This window comes from Notothenia rossii (assembly GCF_949606895.1).
Source record: "Notothenia rossii genome assembly, chromosome: 6".
NCBI classification, from domain to species: Eukaryota; Metazoa; Chordata; class Actinopteri; order Perciformes; family Nototheniidae; genus Notothenia; species Notothenia rossii.
The window spans coordinates 76,309,471-76,328,559 of record NC_136909.1 but is presented as its reverse complement, the minus strand read 5'-3'; the positions used below and the strand labels follow the sequence as shown (position 1 = coordinate 76,328,559).

General features: G+C 39.3%; 1 protein-coding gene across 2 annotated transcripts in view; it reads right to left on the bottom strand.

Annotated features, from left to right (window-relative positions):
- Nucleotides 1–19,089, bottom strand: part of col17a1b (collagen, type XVII, alpha 1b) — a 27,800-nt gene extending 8,711 nt beyond the window's left edge. Inside the window, exons 1-27 of one of the 2 annotated variants that reach the window (XM_079689721.1) lie at nucleotides 18,715–19,089; nucleotides 17,391–17,455; nucleotides 14,785–14,835; nucleotides 14,534–14,641; nucleotides 12,755–13,114; nucleotides 12,579–12,635; nucleotides 12,413–12,448; nucleotides 12,219–12,269; nucleotides 10,166–10,309; nucleotides 7,510–8,100; nucleotides 6,835–6,918; nucleotides 6,670–6,732; nucleotides 6,436–6,591; nucleotides 6,011–6,103; nucleotides 5,859–5,912; nucleotides 5,420–5,566; nucleotides 3,848–4,579; nucleotides 3,594–3,644; nucleotides 3,385–3,411; nucleotides 3,236–3,298; nucleotides 3,038–3,142; nucleotides 2,895–2,930; nucleotides 2,165–2,200; nucleotides 1,969–2,022; nucleotides 1,855–1,890; nucleotides 1,735–1,770; nucleotides 1,600–1,653 (exon numbers count right to left, since the gene is read on the bottom strand). In XM_079689721.1, the coding sequence (XP_079545847.1) occupies nucleotides 1,600–1,653; nucleotides 1,735–1,770; nucleotides 1,855–1,890; nucleotides 1,969–2,022; nucleotides 2,165–2,200; nucleotides 2,895–2,930; nucleotides 3,038–3,142; nucleotides 3,236–3,298; nucleotides 3,385–3,411; nucleotides 3,594–3,644; nucleotides 3,848–4,579; nucleotides 5,420–5,566; nucleotides 5,859–5,912; nucleotides 6,011–6,103; nucleotides 6,436–6,591; nucleotides 6,670–6,732; nucleotides 6,835–6,918; nucleotides 7,510–8,100; nucleotides 10,166–10,309; nucleotides 12,219–12,269; nucleotides 12,413–12,448; nucleotides 12,579–12,635; nucleotides 12,755–13,114; nucleotides 14,534–14,641; nucleotides 14,785–14,835; nucleotides 17,391–17,445 (3,280 nt within the window). In that variant the 5' untranslated portion in view covers nucleotides 17,446–17,455; nucleotides 18,715–19,089. Of the gene's footprint in view, nucleotides 1–1,599; nucleotides 1,654–1,734; nucleotides 1,771–1,854; nucleotides 1,891–1,968; nucleotides 2,023–2,164; nucleotides 2,201–2,894; nucleotides 2,931–3,037; nucleotides 3,143–3,235; nucleotides 3,299–3,384; nucleotides 3,412–3,593; nucleotides 3,645–3,847; nucleotides 4,580–5,419; nucleotides 5,567–5,858; nucleotides 5,913–6,010; nucleotides 6,104–6,435; nucleotides 6,592–6,669; nucleotides 6,733–6,834; nucleotides 6,919–7,509; nucleotides 8,104–10,165; nucleotides 10,310–12,218; nucleotides 12,270–12,412; nucleotides 12,449–12,578; nucleotides 12,636–12,754; nucleotides 13,115–14,533; nucleotides 14,642–14,784; nucleotides 14,836–17,390; nucleotides 17,456–18,714 lie in introns of both variants that reach the window. The other variant, XM_079689720.1, reaches the window with a different exon arrangement.

Sequence of the window (19,089 nt, the reverse complement as noted above, 5' to 3'; positions counted from 1 at the left end):
GAGATGATTTAAGGATTTGAAGGTACTGAAAACAATTTTTGTGTAATACAGAATGTTCAAGAAGTGAAAGAAAAGTCTTGTTTCAGCTCAACATGGTTTAGTTGTGTACCAATATTATGTAACAATACTTTGAACAGTTGTACATGACATGTGTATTTATTGACTTTTTTTGTATCTCTTGATCCATCAGCTCCAGCCAACAAAAAAAGCAAAACAATTGTTTAATGGAATGTAAATTCATAAGCTGCTCTGAAAACATACTGTTGATTTAAAGCCAGTATCAAAGGTGTATATCATGTATTTAATGAACACTAAAATAAGCTTTCTTTTATGTATATTTACAATATGCTTTAAAGATTAGATTATATATATTTGCACTCTTCTCACTCTGTATTGCATCTGCTGCACATAAGTTTTACTCTGGTTGAAAAAAAAGTTTTAATTGATCTGAACTTTTTCAGAAAACACCTCTCTGCTGCCCCCTGGTGGAGGATGTTTTAAATACTCTTGTTACCGCCTCACCTTTGTAAGGTGTTTGCATTACATTATTAATATCATGCTCTATAAAATGATAAAGATAAATATGCTATATCATTGAACAAATGTTAAATCTCAATATATACAATATATTGTTAGTATGATATTTGATTTTGTTATGATCAGACTCATGAATACCATAATTCATATTCAAGTCACACTCAAATAAATGATAACAATTTGAGGGGTTTCGCAAGGAAACATTTTATGTAACCTTTATTTACTCAGGCAAGTCATTGAGAACAAGTGAAAACGGTGGCCTGCGACCTGCAGAGACTTTAGGAAGTAACTTATTCCAGCCAAGAAACACACAAACATAGCCCTCTAGGCACGTTCACACCAAGTACTTATCCCACAAAGGTTCCTGAGAACTACGATTTAGTTGCGTTCACACCAAAAAGTCCCAGGAACTAAATTAGTTCTAGAGAACCTTTTTTGACCCCCTTTTCAGTCCCTGCTAGAGAGAAGGGACTTTCGTGGGAGAAAAAGGTTCCTGTGTCGGATTGGCTGGGCGTAATGCAAACCACGCCCCGTCAAACTCCCAAAGACTTTTGTGAAGCCGCCATTTTATTATCCTCGCATTGCATTATTAGCATTAGCCTTAGCCCAGTGCAGAAACGCAGAGAGACTAACTTATGACAACACAACATAAAACATGGGAGCGGTGGAGATGAGGAGGTGTCGGTGTTCTGGCCGTTTACTCTGAAGGCTTCAGTAGAAGCTGCTGGGAGTCCCAGCAGCTTCTACTGAAGTCAGTCCCCAACTCCGGGGACTTCCGGCCGGGGATTTTGGGCGGCAGTATACGCAGTGAAGTTGTTTGCGGCCTGCCAGTAAACCCAAAGCAGAAGAAGAAGAAGTGACGTCAGCGGCTTAATTTGCCTAATCCACCCCCAGGAACTAATTTCCGGTGTGAACGCGATCTGTACTTAGTTCATCAGAACTAAAGAGTTCTCACGAACCTTTGTGGGAAAAGTACTTGGTATGAACGCGCCTTATAAAACCACTAATTACCTACATTACATATTTTTTATAATTATTTAAGGCCGGAGGTCTGTAACTCACCCGTTGATCCTTTCTCTCCAGCCAGCCCCTGCAGACCCGGTATACCACCATCACCTGAGGAACGGGACGACTGGATTAGGAAACAGCACAGCCTAAACAACAATAAAGACTTCCAATATGCTATGCTGTACTGACCTTTCACACCTCTGGCGCCTGTATCACCAGTGTCACCTACAATTCACATTAATAAACTGCGGTTAGAAAGATTATCTGACCTCAATAGTCATATAAAAGCCTGATGTGGTTACAACAAACCTTTAAGTCCCTGGAATCCAGCAAGCCCTCTATCTCCTGCAGAGTGAGAAGTGTGACTGTGAGTAACATTATAATAAATGAAATAAATTAACTAAGTATTTCAGTGTGACCGACCTTTAGGCCCATGTGGTCCTGTCTCGCCACGGAAACCCTGAGAACCTGGTTGACCTATATAAAAAAGAAATCGAATTTAAACGCCGGGAATTAAGATAAGGCACTGTTAAAAATATTATCACACATTTTAGATAATATACAACTCAGCTGGTTTTTCTGGAGTGGTTGTAATCAATGAATAACAGGGAAAACTGACCTGGTGCTCCAAGAAGACCAGGAATTCCACTTGAGCCTTGGAAATAGATTTAAAATTATTAGAAAGTAAAAACACTGGTAAACAACAACATTATAATAGCATTTGGAAAATGTGATAATTAAGGAGTAAAAATGACAATTGAATTAAGGATTGACATAGACATTAGTGTAAATCTGGGAAGGATAAGATTTCAGTGTGTCTGAGTTAGTTACTTTTCCTATTAAAAACTGAAAAAATGGATCGGCAGAATAAAATCTAGTTTAGGAAAACGTTGAGAGTTAAACCCACGAGGTGGACACATAATGTTTTTTGCTGCAAAAGATGTGTGCTATTGAAGCAATGTGGTGTTGTCATTTAAGTGTGTGAGTGTAGTGTATTTTAATATTTGTTATGCCTTAAAAATGTTGTGATTTGTTGTTTTCCAAGCAGTATAAGTAGCAGAAACTCAATATAAGTTTGAATTCATCGTTCACAAAAAATGGCTGGGATTTTTGTAATCTTAACAACTGTATATATATTATATATCAACCTGAAGGAATATCTTGTTGCTTTCAGTGAATGATACTGTAGTCTTTATTCACAGACTGACTACGCTGCCACCTGGTGGTTGTCACAGTGCATACTGTTACAGATGTACCTTGTGTCAGCACATAAAACCAATAGTATTCTGATGTCAAAACACAAACATGTTTTTTTCTAAGGAACATTGAGTAATATTCAATAATCTCACCTTTAGGACCGACAGACCCAGGTTCCCCGGGAGAACCTGCAACAGAACAAGACATCCTGACGTGACACATTCAAGATAAACTGGCTGTTATTACTGTATTATAAAAACTAAAGTTATTTGTCTGCTGGGAATCTGAGCCCTACCTCTTTCACCTTTCGCTCCAAAGCCTGCAGGTCCTGTATCACCTCTGGGGCCCAACTGGCCCTCGCGACCCCTGACGCCAGGTGCCCCATCCAGCCCATGATCACCTGACCAGACAATTTACAGATAAAATGTCTCACTGTTATTAAGCTAAAGAACATACTTGCATCATGTTGTTTGAGCTGAAGCGCTCTCTGTACCTTGACCTCCTTTCTGTCCTTTCTGACCCTCAGGGCCTGCATGTCCCATGGAGCCCGGAGCACCTGAGGTCAAAGGTCATAGTCAGTAAAGTAAAGTAAATATAAAACACTGGTAAAGACTCAATGAAAAGTTAGCCATCATTCCTCACCTGGAATTCCAGGGAAACCAGAATCTCCTGTGAAGTAAAATATACATTTGATTATAACTACAGAATTAGAAATCTGAAAAAGATATGTAGCTGTAAGTAATATATTTCCAGGGTCCCTTAAAAAGAATAAAAAATAAATGCACATGCTAAAACACAAATAATGTTGGTGATCTTAAAAATTATTTTATATATATTTGTTTAAATGTCACCTTTAGGTCCAGGCAGTCCTCTCTCTCCCTGCACTGATGACACTAGAAAAGCTGAAACAGAAAAGAACAGTTCAATAAACATGTGTGTGTGTGTGTGTGTGTGTGTGTGTGTGTGTGTGTGTGTGTGTGTGTGTGTGTGTGTGTGTGTGTGTGTGTGTGTGTGTGTGTGTGTGTGTGTGTGTGTGTGTGTGTGTGTGTGTGTGTGTGTGTGTGTGTGTGTGTGTTTAATAGTTGTCACAATATATGTGCAGTACCTCTGTATGACTGGGAATGCATTTCAGTTCTTAACATCCTCTGGACCATGATCTGCACCGAAGCAGCATCCATGTGTCCTCCGCTCACTCCGGTCCCGAAGGCAGCACCGCCACTGTGGCCGGTACCAGCAGAACCGCCGGCACCGCCACTGAAATCAGAACCAGTGCTGCCGGCAGAGCCACTTAGAACGGTACCAGAACTACCAGAAGAGCCACTGAAAGAGGTTCCAGAAGAACTTCCACCACCGAGACGGGTACCAGAACCACCAGCACCGCCACTGAAACCACCACCAGTACCGCCACCAGTACCGCCACCAGTACCGCCACCAGTACCGCCACCTCTGCCACTGACGCTGGTACCGCCACCTCCAGCACTTGCCCCAGTCGTTCCACCGGCTCCAGCAGAACCAGCACCAATGCTGAGGTCAAAGCCGTTTCCACCTCCACCAGTAGAGTCGCTAGCACCAGTTGCAACACCGATTTGTGTTTTGGATCCTGCACTTCCCCCTCCACCTCCAGCGCCCATATATAGCGTGTTGTCGGTGTGGGAGGTACCACCACCTCCACCTACACCACCTCCAGCAACACCAGCCCCAGCTGCCGCTCCAGCCGCTCCTGCAGCGGCTCCGAAGTTGTTGATGTTATTTGAAGTTCCTGACAGCCGGCTGGTACGAGCGGAGGACTCCGATTCCAGCGTACCCACTCGACTCTTCAGCTTTCTCACGTCCTCAGCTGAGAAAAGGATTCAAATTTGGTGAGGTTTCATTAGTGAAGGGAAATGATTCTCTCTTTCCCACAGGTTACACCGTCTCTCCCACAAAGCCCTTGGGTCGGCATTTATTGAAAATTGTATTCGCATAATAATTATAATAAAAAATGATAATACAATTATTAAAAGCATAACATTATACTTATTAAAAGTTAACTCCTAAAAATAAACTTAATTAATAAATGGGGACATTGACTGACTCCTAAACACAATGTATCAAATAAAAAATATAAAAGAAAGTGAATAACTTTTCAAGTCAAATTGAAATGATTATGTGATTTATGTCTCTGAAAATATCTAACCTTAAAAATGTTTTGTATCTACCTTTAACAGATCAGTTCAACGTGATGCACTTTCTGACAATAATACATACTTCCCCTGTAGACAGTATATATACTGTATGTACTCTACAGGATCAGATTTCAGGTTCTCTTTCTTTAGCACATTTCTCTACAGGAAAAATCCTCATCAACAACTCTCCTGCTGCAGGAATACAAACTGGAGCCTCTGATGTCATCAAGCAACCATTTGCTGGAGCTGCTTCACTGACAATGAAAGCCAGACCCACTTTATGGTCTAAAGGTCAAATTTCCAGGGAGGGGATTGAATTACATTCAGTGTCTAAGCAGCACAGTGAAAGCGCTGTGAAGAAACGCTCAGTATCCTAAAGCTAAAACACACTTTTTATTGGTTTAAACTGCCAAGCTGCTCCACAGAGTATCCTGTTGTTCTAAATGCTTTAACTTTGGGGAAATTTTTATTGTCCCCGATTAAAATCTCATTATGTTGAACAACAGCCTTACCCAGTGCAATGAGCCCAAACAAGAGTCCCAGCAGGAGCAGGGAGAGGAGGAGAAGACCCAGCAGCCATTTCCACCAGGAGCAACACGCGTCCGAGCAGCAGCAGAATCCTCCTCCGCCTCCGAAGATCCCGCTGTCCCGGTCGATCTCTGAACACAGATGTCATTTTTAGTTGATTTACTTTATTCCTACTCATTTGTGTGCCCGTACATCACCTACAATTTGAACAATTCACTGTTGAAGAACGCTGTGAAATGTGAAGCTGTAATAGTATGTAAAACACTTTTAACTGGTTCAGCTTACCTATACATTATATCTAATAAATGTATATTACTATTAATAAAACACTCTCAATGTGTTCAGTAATAAATAGAAGGAGTCCTTAAATACCAACATATTCATCATTAATATAAATATCATCATACATGCAATCAAAAATACCTGCATAGGTTGATTTGTCTTTCATCACAACTCCAGATGTCCCAGATGACCCATCTGACGTAGGGATAAATAAACATCATATATTCATTTCTTTATTAATAATTCAAGTTTATTTTTACGTTTTTAAGTTTACGTTTTTGATTACCACTCACAGTAAGAGTTGCCACTCTCTGTCTTCAGTGGCGCCGTCTCAACGTAGCTTGAAATAAGCTTCTCTTTCTTCATTGAATCTCCTGACAGCGACCCTGAAAAGATAAGAAACTGAATATTGGTGATGCTATGGAAATCTCACTAATGCAAAGTCTTTCCCAGTGAGGCGGAAATTCAGTTAAGGTTGATTAGGCTTTTTCATTTAGAAACAGACAAAACACTTTATGTCCATTACTTGCCTCAAAATGACCAGAAAGCAGGAATGCACCATGGTGTGCTATTGTTTAAAATATGATGGGTGTATGCGCCACAACACGCTGTGGTCATCAGGAATTTAAGGATCCAAAATTGGTCCAAGAAAAGTTGAGAAACCTTGTTAAGTTTTGAAAGAAACCAGTGTTTCTCCAGCAGGATGTAGCAGTCTCACCTCCACTCATCTGAACACTGCTGGTGGTGAACTGCTTCCCGCTGTCTTTAGCCATGATCAGCATGTCAACGTCTCTCTTGACCGCCACGTTCTCCTTGTCAGAGATCAGGAACTTATAGTCTCTCTTATAGGAATCATCAACTGTGGTTCTAGTGGCTGGCAACGAAAGAAAGTCAGGATTAATTGAGGATTCAGAATTGTTAGATTTGATTTATAAAAGTATTGTGGACTTACTTGCAGAGACTCCAGTGCTGGTGACTCCCCCACCACTTGACAAATTCTTCTGAACGCCATAACCTTTAAAAAATAAACACCCAACAGATAAAAACTCTGATAAGAAATGTGCTATTTTATATTATTTTTAAATAAAGAACACTGTCAGATAACATGCTGCCGTACCTCCTAGGTTAGTAGTCACGTTTCCTCCACTGGTGGTGAGCACAGTGGAAGAGGCGGGAGCCAGGTTATTCTGGAAGCCGTAAACTAAACAGATACAAATGGTTTAAGTTGATTAGGTAACATAAACTCATTATAAAAACACACACTTGCTCACAGGACGCACAGGGATAATCAAAAACGCAATTGCTTACAACAAAACAAACTGAAAAAGTAGCACAGGAACATCTTTTAGTTTGCTCTTTTGTAATCATCTCCAAATACTATAGCTCTTTCATTTTCTAAGAAGTAAAGATATTCATGTTTAACAGGTGGAAAAAATAACACACTTAGAAAAATGTTCCTGGCAGAAAAAGAAATATTTTTACTTGGAAAGACTTTTTTTCCCGGTTGTTTCACACATGTCATTTTTTCAAAGGAATGCAGAGAGTAGGCTGGCATAACCTTTTTCTCACCTGTTTGACATCATAAGCACAGGGGGAAACTATTTAGATCAGACTTAGAAAATCGATCCCCGGAAAATGCTACACAGGAAAATCTCTCTCACTTACTGTACGTCGTCTTTAATAAGGCACCACAGAGAGAAAAAACATACGCAAAACATCCATTACTACCTACAGATGGGTCCATACTTCACCTGCAGGTAACGGGTAATATTCACTCTATGTTAAGTCTTACCGGAGAGGGAGGAGGGGGAGGTGAGACCAACTGGAGCCGTTCCTCCAGCCATGTTGTTGTTCCCGGCCTGGTAGGCGTAGCTGCTGGTGTTGGCAGCCATCACCGTGGTGGAGGCGGAGGGCAGCGTGGTGGTGGACCAGGAGAAAGTAGGAAGTGTGGCGTCCAGTGTGTCATACTGGCCTGATCTCACACTAGTATCATACTGGCCTGATCTCAGACTACCATCATACTGGCCTGATCTCACACTAGTATCATACTGGGCTGATCTCACACTAGTATCATATTGGGCTGATCTTATGCCGGTATCATACTGGGCTGATCTTATGCCGGTATCATACTGCCCTGATTTCAAACTCATGTCGTACTGTGATGACTTCACACCAGTATCAAACGGACCTGATTTTAAACCAACAGCATACGGGACAGATTTCACACCAGTATCATAGTGGTCTGATGTCACGGTGACATCATACTGGCTTGAGTTTACACCAGTATCAACCCGCCCGGATGTCAGACCGGCGTCATAAAAGCCTGATGTATCAATGGTGTGGAACCCGGTTGATCTAACACCAGAGCCAAAGGAAGTTGAACCTGCTGGAAAGAGACAAAAAGAAATGACAAACATTAAGAAAAAGCATCTCTTTTTTCCTGAATAATAAATGCATTCATATTTTGCTAGTGTGCATGGATGGTTCAATCCATTTAATCAGTGCATATTTATGTTGATTATGTATGTGTATATGTATATATATATATATATATATATATATACATGTTTTTATAGATATTTTTTAATATATTTGTATTTTTTTACTCCTCTGGATTGTGCGAAACAGTATTTTGATCTCTCTGTCTGTACACACAAACGGAAAGATTGACATTAAAGTTGACTTTGACTTCAATGAGAGGCCTACTGCCCACAGAGACTAAGTGTCCCAATGTCTTTCACATACAGTGGTGCTCAAAGAGAAACATACTCAATATAACCACAAAGAAATGCAAAAAAGCTACAAAACAACACAAAGAGACTCACAAAAAAAAAACGAAAACTGACCTAGAAAGAACTAAAAACACAAAACGACTACAAAGAGATAAAAATAACAACCAAACAAAAAGAGTTTAACTACAAAGTCTGTGTGTCTAGCTCCAACGTATCCTCCTGGGACCCAGCCCATTGAAAAATTTCCACTATAGTGGACATTTTGTCAACATGGATCTCCTTTTACTCTTTTGAGCTACTCTATCAATCCCTGATGTACTGTACAGAGGACATCCTGGTCTTTCCAGTGATATGTCATTGGTTAAAATTGCATGCTGGGAAGTTCCTCTTTCTTTTCATCCAAAATGGCTGGCATACCAAAAACAAAATTCTATAGAAGCAGGAGGAGAAGTCAAGTATTGTTGAATAATTGTAAAATCATATATGTTCTTGTTTATTAACATGTGAGGAACTATATAATTAGTTCTGAAAGCAATGAAATAATTCAAGTTTTCAAATTAAAGCTCTTTTATAAATGTCCATTCTAGTGGACGTCAGGACCGTCTTCATAGACTTCATGACTCAATATTGTTGCAGGAGACGGAACTGAAGCAGACATTTTCTGTACCAGATAGTTCAGGGAGAGTCAGATTTTGAGCTCTCAGATGATGAGAGAGATGAGGATTTCACACCTGGGATAGAAGAGGGTCAAGAGGAAGGGGGGGTGGGAAGATGCAGGAGGCTCCATGAGCGCACAGATACAGACAGAGAGACAGGGACGAGCGGGAAAGACACGTCCCTCTGTGGGCCAAGAGTAGCACGTATGTCTTATTGTTGTTTTTATTTTAAGTGGAGCCATGAAAAATGAGAATTGCCTCAGGAATGAAAGCTTTGTTTCTACGAGCTTGGTCAAATGGAGACCACATCCATAAAACTAGTCAAGATGACCCTACAGCCCGTGCCGACTGGAGTTAATAAGGTACTTTTCTCAGTACATCGACTACAAAGCCTTTGAAGATCTGGAAAGATTCACCAAAAACCAAATTAGTTTTTTAGTGGCCAAATAAACAGCAATGTTCAGATCAATTACTTATTCATGTTTTAAATAAAGCTGAATGTATTATTGTATTAATACCACTCTATAACCATAATACGTTACATAGTCTATCTGTTCCTTTTGGCTGTCTTTTCAAACTAATATGGTCCCGACGGCCTCTACAGTGGACATACTGTAACATTTAAAAATAAAATAAAAAAAGTCTAAATTGCAAGATGTTTTTTTAACCCTAAATAGGTAGGAAACCACAAAAAAAAGAAAAAAAAATAGAAATTGGAAGACACTTTTTTCCTCGGGTCCCAGGACAAATCTCAGGGAATTGTCTGTGACCAGGAGCTTACTGTATTATCATCCAACCATACCTGAGTGTTATTTGAAATGTGAAAAAAGGATACTGTATTTCTTTTTTTATTGTGCAGCAGAGAATAAGTATACTGGAAATATACAGTAACCTCTTAAGTGTTAAATGTCTGTCTTCGGAATGCATTTATCTTAAGGAGCTGTCACTTTCTAACACAGTACAGGCACACACTGAGGTCAGATTGGGAAGGAGACAAGGTGTCTGTGCATGTTAACTATGCGCATGTTTGTGATGCTTGTAAGAGTGTAAGGGTGTTTACCCGACTGAGAGGCCACTGAGATAGTCTTGGTTTCCACGCTGGCCTTTTTAGGGACCGGCAGGGTGATGGAGGCGTTGGAGCGAGTGGGGCTGACGCTGCAGGAGCGCCCCTTCAGAAGCTTCTTCACGTCGTCCAGCTCCGTCCCTGTAAACCACAACCAAAACAAACAATGTTATTACAAATATAATACTGCATTACAGTATCTCCAAGCAATACATTCTAGAGCATTACTCTAGTTAAATCTTTAAAAGTCAGAGTTGGAATGCATACTTACTCAAGTTGGCCAACCTTAATTTGGTCAAAGTTAAAAATGTGATGATGAAACATTGCACTTTTTATTTAATTACATGAACTGGACAAACATATCGCCCTGTATGCAGTATAATTGAGAAAAACATTTGTTTAGGGTGGACAGGAGACTGTAAAAGATATTGAGTTTGTTTGTAATGTGTTCATGTTTAGCATTTTACGATTATTTTACACCTGAAAAACATTGCCATAAAACCTAAATAATAACTTAAAATACAGATGGCCTACTGCACTCTGCCTTGTGCAAAAACAATATATCAACAAAACAATCTCTCAGCTTTCTTGTCCATTTGACTAAATAGATTAAGAAAATAACCTTAATTGTGATTTATTAGTACAGTTCATATAGAATTCAAATGTACTAGATATCTCTCTGTCTGATAACTCTTAATAATTATACTGAAATGTATCGAATACAAAAATGAACAATGCAATATGTGTTACCTCTACCACTAAAAGCAGTTCTTAGACCCCATTTTTTACTTTTACTACCTATATGTGGGTGTGGGGGGGGTGCTAGTGAATGGACGGAGCTGTTAGATTAACATTAACATGCTTGTTATAGTTCTGAGTGCAATGCCTTGCGGCCTGTAGCACCATCGTTGATGGAGCATATTCTATGTGTGGGCTGGACCAGGAAATGAGTGAGCAGAGGGTCGAGTTGTCGATTCTTGTTCTGTTTTTCTGTGACTATCTAGTTGCACATGCTACTAAAGAGACGCGCTACCATGGAAACCAAACAATGGTGTAGCTGTATTAAAGTCCGAGTGGAAACAGTCGTGTGTAAATCTCATTTAGTCAGAATTAGGGAGAAATGCGGGAGAGATATGACCCCGGGAGGAAACCGGGAGTGGGCTATGAAATCGGGAGTCTCCCGCGAAAATCGGGAGGGTTGGCAAGTATGTGTTAGAGTGATTTGATTAATGGTTTATTATAACGGATGCAATACATTTTATATCGTACCTTTTGTAGTGTAGTGGAAGTTTACTTTTTATATGGTTACTGCTGGGTAGTTTTTGTGTAAAAGGCATCACGTAGGGGGAATCCTGTGTGTTTCTAAGAGTTTAAGAGTAATTGTTGTTCGCCAATCAATTAATATTTCCCATTGAGAAGTAGTGAACTCGAAGTATAAAGGAGAATCAAATGGACTTTACAAATATTGTACGAAATGTACATTACTATTTAATTCCCAGGGGGCTGACATGTGTTGAATGAAGGTGTCACTGAATCACTAAACGTTAAAAACTGTGGATTAAAAGATCGCATTATGAATTTATGTCAGCAGGGGGAGCGATCAGCGTCTGTAGATTTCTCACTCTCCTCGGTTTAGCCTCAAACGGGCGGTACTGCAAACAGTGACTCATGTGTGCCATTGTTGCCACCACAAATCTGCGCTATGACTTCTTCCCCACATGAACACAATGCAAACAAACCCATGATCCTCCTTGTTTAAATCTAACTCTTTTCTTTGTGCTTCTGTATTGTACATTATCTGAGGGAAGGGCAGATGTGTTACTAATTGATATTTCATGGAGATAAAGGTGAAGGGTCGTGAGATCCTGTGTTGAGCCAAAGCATTTGACAGGAACGTAACCCAGAAAAAAATTCTGTTCTGAGAAACTGCAGTAAAAGTTTTTCACTACCCATGTGCTGCTTAGAGCGCATCAAATAAAGATGTTCTGTTGTTTTATGAGGGATTGCATAACGAACAGTGAATAGATGAATGTGTCTCAAGTGGTCTTACATCTGCTGGCACTGGGAGAGGCGCTCTGTAATCTGGCTCTGATCTCGCTTTCTGGAAAAAAAATCACACACACACACACAATGGACAAAGGAATCCTGATTCAATAAAACAGTAAGCCAGAACAATTCAGAGTCAGATGGTCCAGAAAATAATGAAGGGAAGAGGAGGGAAGAAATAAAACTATTATTAAATACCTCTGCTTTCGCTCCTCCCTCTTTGGGTGCTGGAGCCTGGAGAGAAAACACACAGAAGAAGGGGACAAAAAACATAAACACACACACACACACACACACAGACACGCCAAGAGGATGAAGCTGGAAAAATACTGTTATAAGAAAGTATATAATCCCATTCACTTACAATAGACTCCATAATCTTTGCGTGCAAACTCTGGGGAGGAATTAGCGCTGGAACTTCCTACAAGCAAACACAATGGCAGCAGAGATATTAACAGCGCCCTCGTGTACCTCAGTTTCCTTAAAACTTCTGTTTCAGACACCCCCAATGCCAAGCTTGTTCTATTAACAGGATCTCACCATCATAGCCTCCTGAGCGGCTGGATGTGACCTTCCTCTCCCGGGAAGATGGCGACAGGCCTCCTGATGAGCCTGCAGTTCTCCTGGTACCGCCAGACGAGCTCGACCTGACCTTTGACACCGAGCTCACGAGATAACTGCCGCCTCTGCCTCCACCTCCTCCACCTCCTCCAGTTCCTCCCCCTCCCCCCCCTCCTCCTCCTCCTCCTCCTCCTCCTCCTCCTCCTCCTCCTCCTCCTCCTCTTCTTCCATACCCCTCTCCGTCTATGAAGATCCCTCCTCCATCACCTCCCGAGGAGTCTCCCCCGAGGTAAACTCCCGAGGAGGAGCTGAAGCTGCTGGCGTTCACTCCTCCAGAGGCTGCAGGGATGAGGCATACAAGCTATTTTTATTTTTCCTGAAACTGAATCACCTCCACAGGACAGGAATGTGCCTGAGTCATGAAGGGTTAGGATTTTAAGTGCTTTTACATACTTGTGTTTGACATGAGAATTCCCCTTTAATGCTATTTTTTTTACTTAGCATCTTTTCCAACTCCAATACATGCCAGAGGGAAATATTTCTCTTGTACTGCCCTATACTGTATCTGAAGGGACTTTACCAATGTTCTCAAACAAAACAAAGCTTTTTTCGACTATTTTAGTTTTGTTCTCTGTTTTTTTAATTCTTCTACCTACCTTCCAAAGACCACAGGCAGAGAAAAGCAATTTGCTCAAACATGTTACAATACATCTCTACTTGTTTATTTAAGAGTAATGACATATGTGCGCCTTCCAAGTATAAAAGAAACCTAAAATGCGATATGATGGATTGCGCATTAAACTAACTAACACTGCAGTAGTTTAAAAGAGTGGTAAATGATTATAGGGGTGTCTAATTATAAGTGTTGCACTTGAAGTCTAGGTATTAAATCAGATGTAAGAAAGTTCACATGCTTAGACAAGACAGGGTCATAAAAGGGACCATGCTATGTATACCCCGTGCCACGAGATCAAATTGCACTGTTATTTGCTAACACTCTCATAGGAATTTCCCGGAAAGATCTAGTAGACACTTGTTTGTCTGAAACAACTTGATTCTGATTTGCATAGAAAATCTCATCTGGACCGGAAGCACTGATCCATATATCAAACTATTTAGTTGTTGATTTATTATGGGTAACTGTTCTATCCGTATGTATTTTATACTAACTTTATACTAACCTCTAGAAAAAAATTTAAATCATAATTTCCTTTTTAAATGATTGATGGGTTTATGTCTAACTATTGGAAAATCTAACACAACATTTAAAGAATATATAATAATAATAATAAAATAATAATAATAATGAAATAATACAAAGAAAAAAAGAAAAATAATAATTAAAAAAACAAAAATGTAATTAATAAAAAATAATAATGATAATAATGAAAAAATGGAAATTACATTTGACAAGCTGGTCTCATTTCTTGTTTTCCATACTTTTGCATTCAAACTGACCAAACTAATCATTAAAACTTTCCCTTAATCATATTTAATCTTCCGTCAGTGTAGTTTTTGGTTAATTAGCTAATTATTTACATACCGTCGGGTAGTGTAATTTATTTGAAAGATCTTTAGTGCTTGAAAACATAATTAAAATGTAAAACAACGGAAAGTGATATGAAACAAATCTAAATGAGTACTTCTCTTTCTTTTTGCTGGGGAAACAAAATAAAAACATTCAGCTTCTCAAAATGTGTCCCAAGACAAAACCCACAACTTCCCAGTTTTAAACCATGAGTGGAAATTTGCTCTCACATGAGGAGAAATAAGTTCCACTGCTGTTCTGGGTTAAGACATTCTTCTCCAAGCCCAGCCCTCCAGCACCGCTGGACATATTCCTGTGATTTGATCCGCTGATTCCCTCTAGCAACGAGAAGACACAAAGCAAAACATGAGGAAGCTGTTACTCAACGGGTAATTCCTTCAGAAATGCTGGGCTATAATTATAGTATTATGTGTTAAGTTTATCATCAAGGCAAGCATGACTGGAAGAAAGAGAGACTCACTTGGTGGCAGAGAAGACAGTCTGGTGGTTGAGGTTACTGTTTCTGTCACAACTGAGCACATGAGAGAAATTAGACATTATTTCTGTATAGAGAGAGTTATCAGCAGTAACCTAGTGGGCGGGTGTTGAGTGACTGGCATGGTGACGAGTTTAACGCCTCTGGAGGTTAACTAATGTGCCTTCGATTGATATGATGATACTCATATGATGACGGTGCTGACGGATTTACCGCCTTGTTGCGCTATAGTTCAACTTTAAATAACTTCTTCTAATAGAGTATAACATAATTACTAACAGCTTTAAAAAAAAAAGGTAACACATCTTTCCTTAAGAGTGCTAAATATATTAGTAAAGGCCATTAATATTGGTGTTTAGCCTCATACAGCAGGACAGTTGCTTTGGATAATTCAACCTCTAAACTATAGGATAACACTCAGTTTTATTCAGTTATTTACATATTTAAAAAAGAAAATGCTTAAAAAGTGAATAATATAATCCTTATAAGAACCCTTACTCAACAACAGTGATAAAGCCTAGTAGTAATGACTTACTAACTAGGTATTACTGCAGACTTGATGGATTATGAGAAAGTGAGACCTTCCTGGCCTAAAGTAACCTTGACTGTGAATGACTCACCAGACAGATTTTCAGTAACAGCGCAACCTAAAAAAATCCTCCTATCAATGGTCTATAACTATGAAATAAAGCATTAGTCCCGTATATAATTTATTATCCATTTAAAAGTCTTTCATCGCATATTTTTCAAGATTTGTATTCTTACTTCTCTTAACTTTGTAAAACACCAGAAAAATGTGTTTGCACATTCATGAATTGCCCTTTTCTATTTCAAAAATCTCCTTGTATTTATTTAATTTGAAATACTAATTTCAAAGTTTTGTATCATGTTTCCGTATTCTTTATTTCTGTTTCTGTAAAATCCCTTGTAAGTGAACACCTACTAATAAACTGGATTCTGATTCTTATCAAGCTTTTATAAAAAATGCTAATTAAAAAGCGGTACCGATGTTTCTGAATGTATTTAATAACGTTTTTCTGTTTTGAAAGAATAGTCTGTCATATTACATTTCAGGTTCATTTGGATGACTTAATACATTCTCTTGACAATAACTCATTAATCACAGTGTCTGTAACAGTAAAATTGTCTGATGTATCAGACTTTTCTGGGGGGGGGGGGTCAAAGGATGTTTTTACTTTAACCAAAAAGAAAAAACGTCCCTTTTCCTCAGAACGTAAGGCTTTATCTTGCTCCGCTGTCATGTAGATGGTTAATTTTTTATCACAAGACATGGAGCAACAGCTCAACAGTTTTAAAGAATGTCCTGGAACATCTCCAGTAAGTTGGTCTTTGTGCTGAGATACTATTTTAAAGGTCACTATCCTAAACTTAACTTTTTATTAGTGTATATGTTTGTTCCCTTCCTCTCAGAAGGCAGTTAAATCATTGACAACATATAAACAAAAGGCCTCAAATTCAACAAATAAAATGTGTGCTAATCATGTCATGTTTATAACGAAATGGGTACGAATAACACCTTCAGTCCACTAGGAGGCGTCTTGTTCTCAGCATGTTGAGTTTTAACGGTTGCACATAATGTCAATTCCAATACAATTTCATGCTGCCTAGCTCCTGTCCGCCCACTCCTCTTCCTTTGAATCCTTCCTTTTAGGGACTTGTGTGTGTTTCAGAGTCAAGGTTAAACACTACAGATGATCATGCTTTTGCTTCTGTTCTGTTGCTCCTCGACTTTGAAACACTCACCAAAGTCAGTGAAGCCAAATCGGGCCATAAAAGTGAAAATTAAATTGACTTGTTTTGGCTTTCTTTTAAATGATCTATCAACTTTGTATATTGTGTCCAAACCAAATTATTGTCATATCGCCGCCTTTTACCTCTGACCTTCAAATTCTTTTTTTAAGTACTTTGTACCAACTGGTTTGAAAAGTGACACATGTTCAAACTTAACTAACCTTCTTTTAGAAATGACATAAAACAGGAGAAGAACATGGGGACACCAGGATGGGTGATTATATGTTTCTCTGAGTTTCTCTGAGTCAGACATATAATCAAGCATTTTCTTGGCTTCACCATACCCCTCTGTGTCAAAAGTCATTAGGCCAAGAGGAGCCAGTTATAACTTTAGGAAAACCCAGAGGATGACTTACACCCTGAGAGCAAGGATCAGAAATGGAAACTGACACCAGGCAAGGCATGCCATTTTGTTAGTGATAGTAAGCCACCTAAAAAAGAAAGACAAAAGCATCACCCAAGAAAGTGCAGAGGGTTTTGGCCTTTAGAGGCAGAGTAACACATTGCCAATCTGTCTTTGAACTTTAATATTGTATCATTTTATTTGTATAAACCGTGTTGTTTATGGAAAAGTTTCCATTTTGTTTGCGTGGCCAGAGAAGTTGTGTGGCGTTTCTAAACTCTGTAAATAAAACCCCAAATGTCTGCTTACATCTGAAGCTACAGGTGTGGCATTCTTTTCTTTCTTTCTTTTGTGATTTTGATTAACCAACCCTTTACCTTGTGTTTTTCCGGTGGACTTGTTTCAAAAACTTCAGAAATAAATTCAGAAATCTCACCCCTTTCTCCTGACAAGCCTCCTGAGAAGTCGATCTGTCTTGTTAACTCGTCCATCCCATTTTATCTGGTGAGATGATAAAATGTTGACCACTGTCATGCATGTTCTCTGCCAACTGTCAATAAAAGTCTGTTCATTTCTTCACTGTGGTTTAAAGGATATTTAGCAAACATCTGATGGGGAAAGGAAAACGTTATTCTAGGAATGATTTGGGTTCAAGACCAGGCTGCTTGAGTTGAATGTTTACTGCATTAATTGGAAATGTCTTTCCACTGGAGACAGAAAAATGTCACATGATCATATTTTAGAAACCACAATCTAATAAGACAAAGTTTTCCTTTAAACATTCTGATTTGACTGATCTTAAAACATGAATTCCGTAGTAGGCGTACAATAGATCAGGTACACAACGTCATCTATACAGTATTTTAAAAGTGTTGTTTAACTTTGAATAGTGCATTATCACAATGAAGGATCAAGGAGCTATAAAGCATCGTCTATACATTTCAATAGATTTCAATCGGATTCACTTTGTGTCTTTGAAGACTAACAACAGGACAAAGGGGTCCGGTGAATCACTGCACAGCTCTGAAAGATCATCCTCTCACCACACCCTGCCAGCCAGGGACATTTGACAGCATGTGCTCTATTTACTGCACCATCTAACCTCACTTTTTCAAATTTAAAAAAACTTAAATAATCAGAAGAATGGCTTTTTTCCATTTTCTTCAAATCCTGAATCACCACAATGTACAAAGTTCAACAATCGCGAAAAACTTAAAGTTTCTTCCCTCGCAGAGAAAAGCAAAACATAAGTGAAAGTGGATAAAAACAACATGTGTCAAAAACACTTAGGCCTACTTCTTACCATAAACACATTTATTATTGTATATCCTGAAAGTAATCTGGTCAGCAAATATAAAAGCTTGGTGAAGCTGGTGTTGCAGCCAGGTCAGTTCCTGGCATATATTTTTAGAGGGATGTAAATAGCACAGCAAAAATAAATGTAAAAGTATCCTGAGATCACTATAACAGACTGATTCTATACCACAGGAAGAAAAGGGATCCTGTAAACTCCCTACAGCTTAACAGAAAACCTATGAAGTATTTGTAGCTTTCTTTATGGGACTTTGCGCAAATCCATCCAACAACTCAAATAACTATAAAGCCAAAAAAGTAGCTCGACAGCCCATCACCAAAGTCCCAGAGTGCAGTTAGTTAGAGCAGAGATGCAACAGCCAGGTGGGAAGAAACCCCCACACCATCAACAACTTTTTTTTATATAAAAAAAAAGTCTCCAGGATAGTCCAGTGTGAAATCCATACCTTCAGCCAACTCGAGAAACAAACAATCAAATCCGGGTTCCTCTCAAGATGGAGCGACTGTTCGCGTCCACGGGATAGATAATGTGTTTATACCAAGTTGACACGCGGGTGGGATGTCCTTCTCGATCCTCGGTCCCTTTGTGCCTTTTAGCTCAACTTTCCCAGGCAAGTCAAAACAGAGACTTGGGCATAGGTCCCAGCCGCGCCCATTGGCAGGCAGGTGTAGCAGACGGCATGAAAAGTTGAATTTGGAAGAAAAAAAACAACGCCTGGGGGAACCAATTAACTTCACTCGGCTCTGCTGACTCCTCTCGACAGATAGGCGACTTTGAAAAAGAAAAAGTGGTGAACTCCTCCCTTCCTGCAGCAGCCACC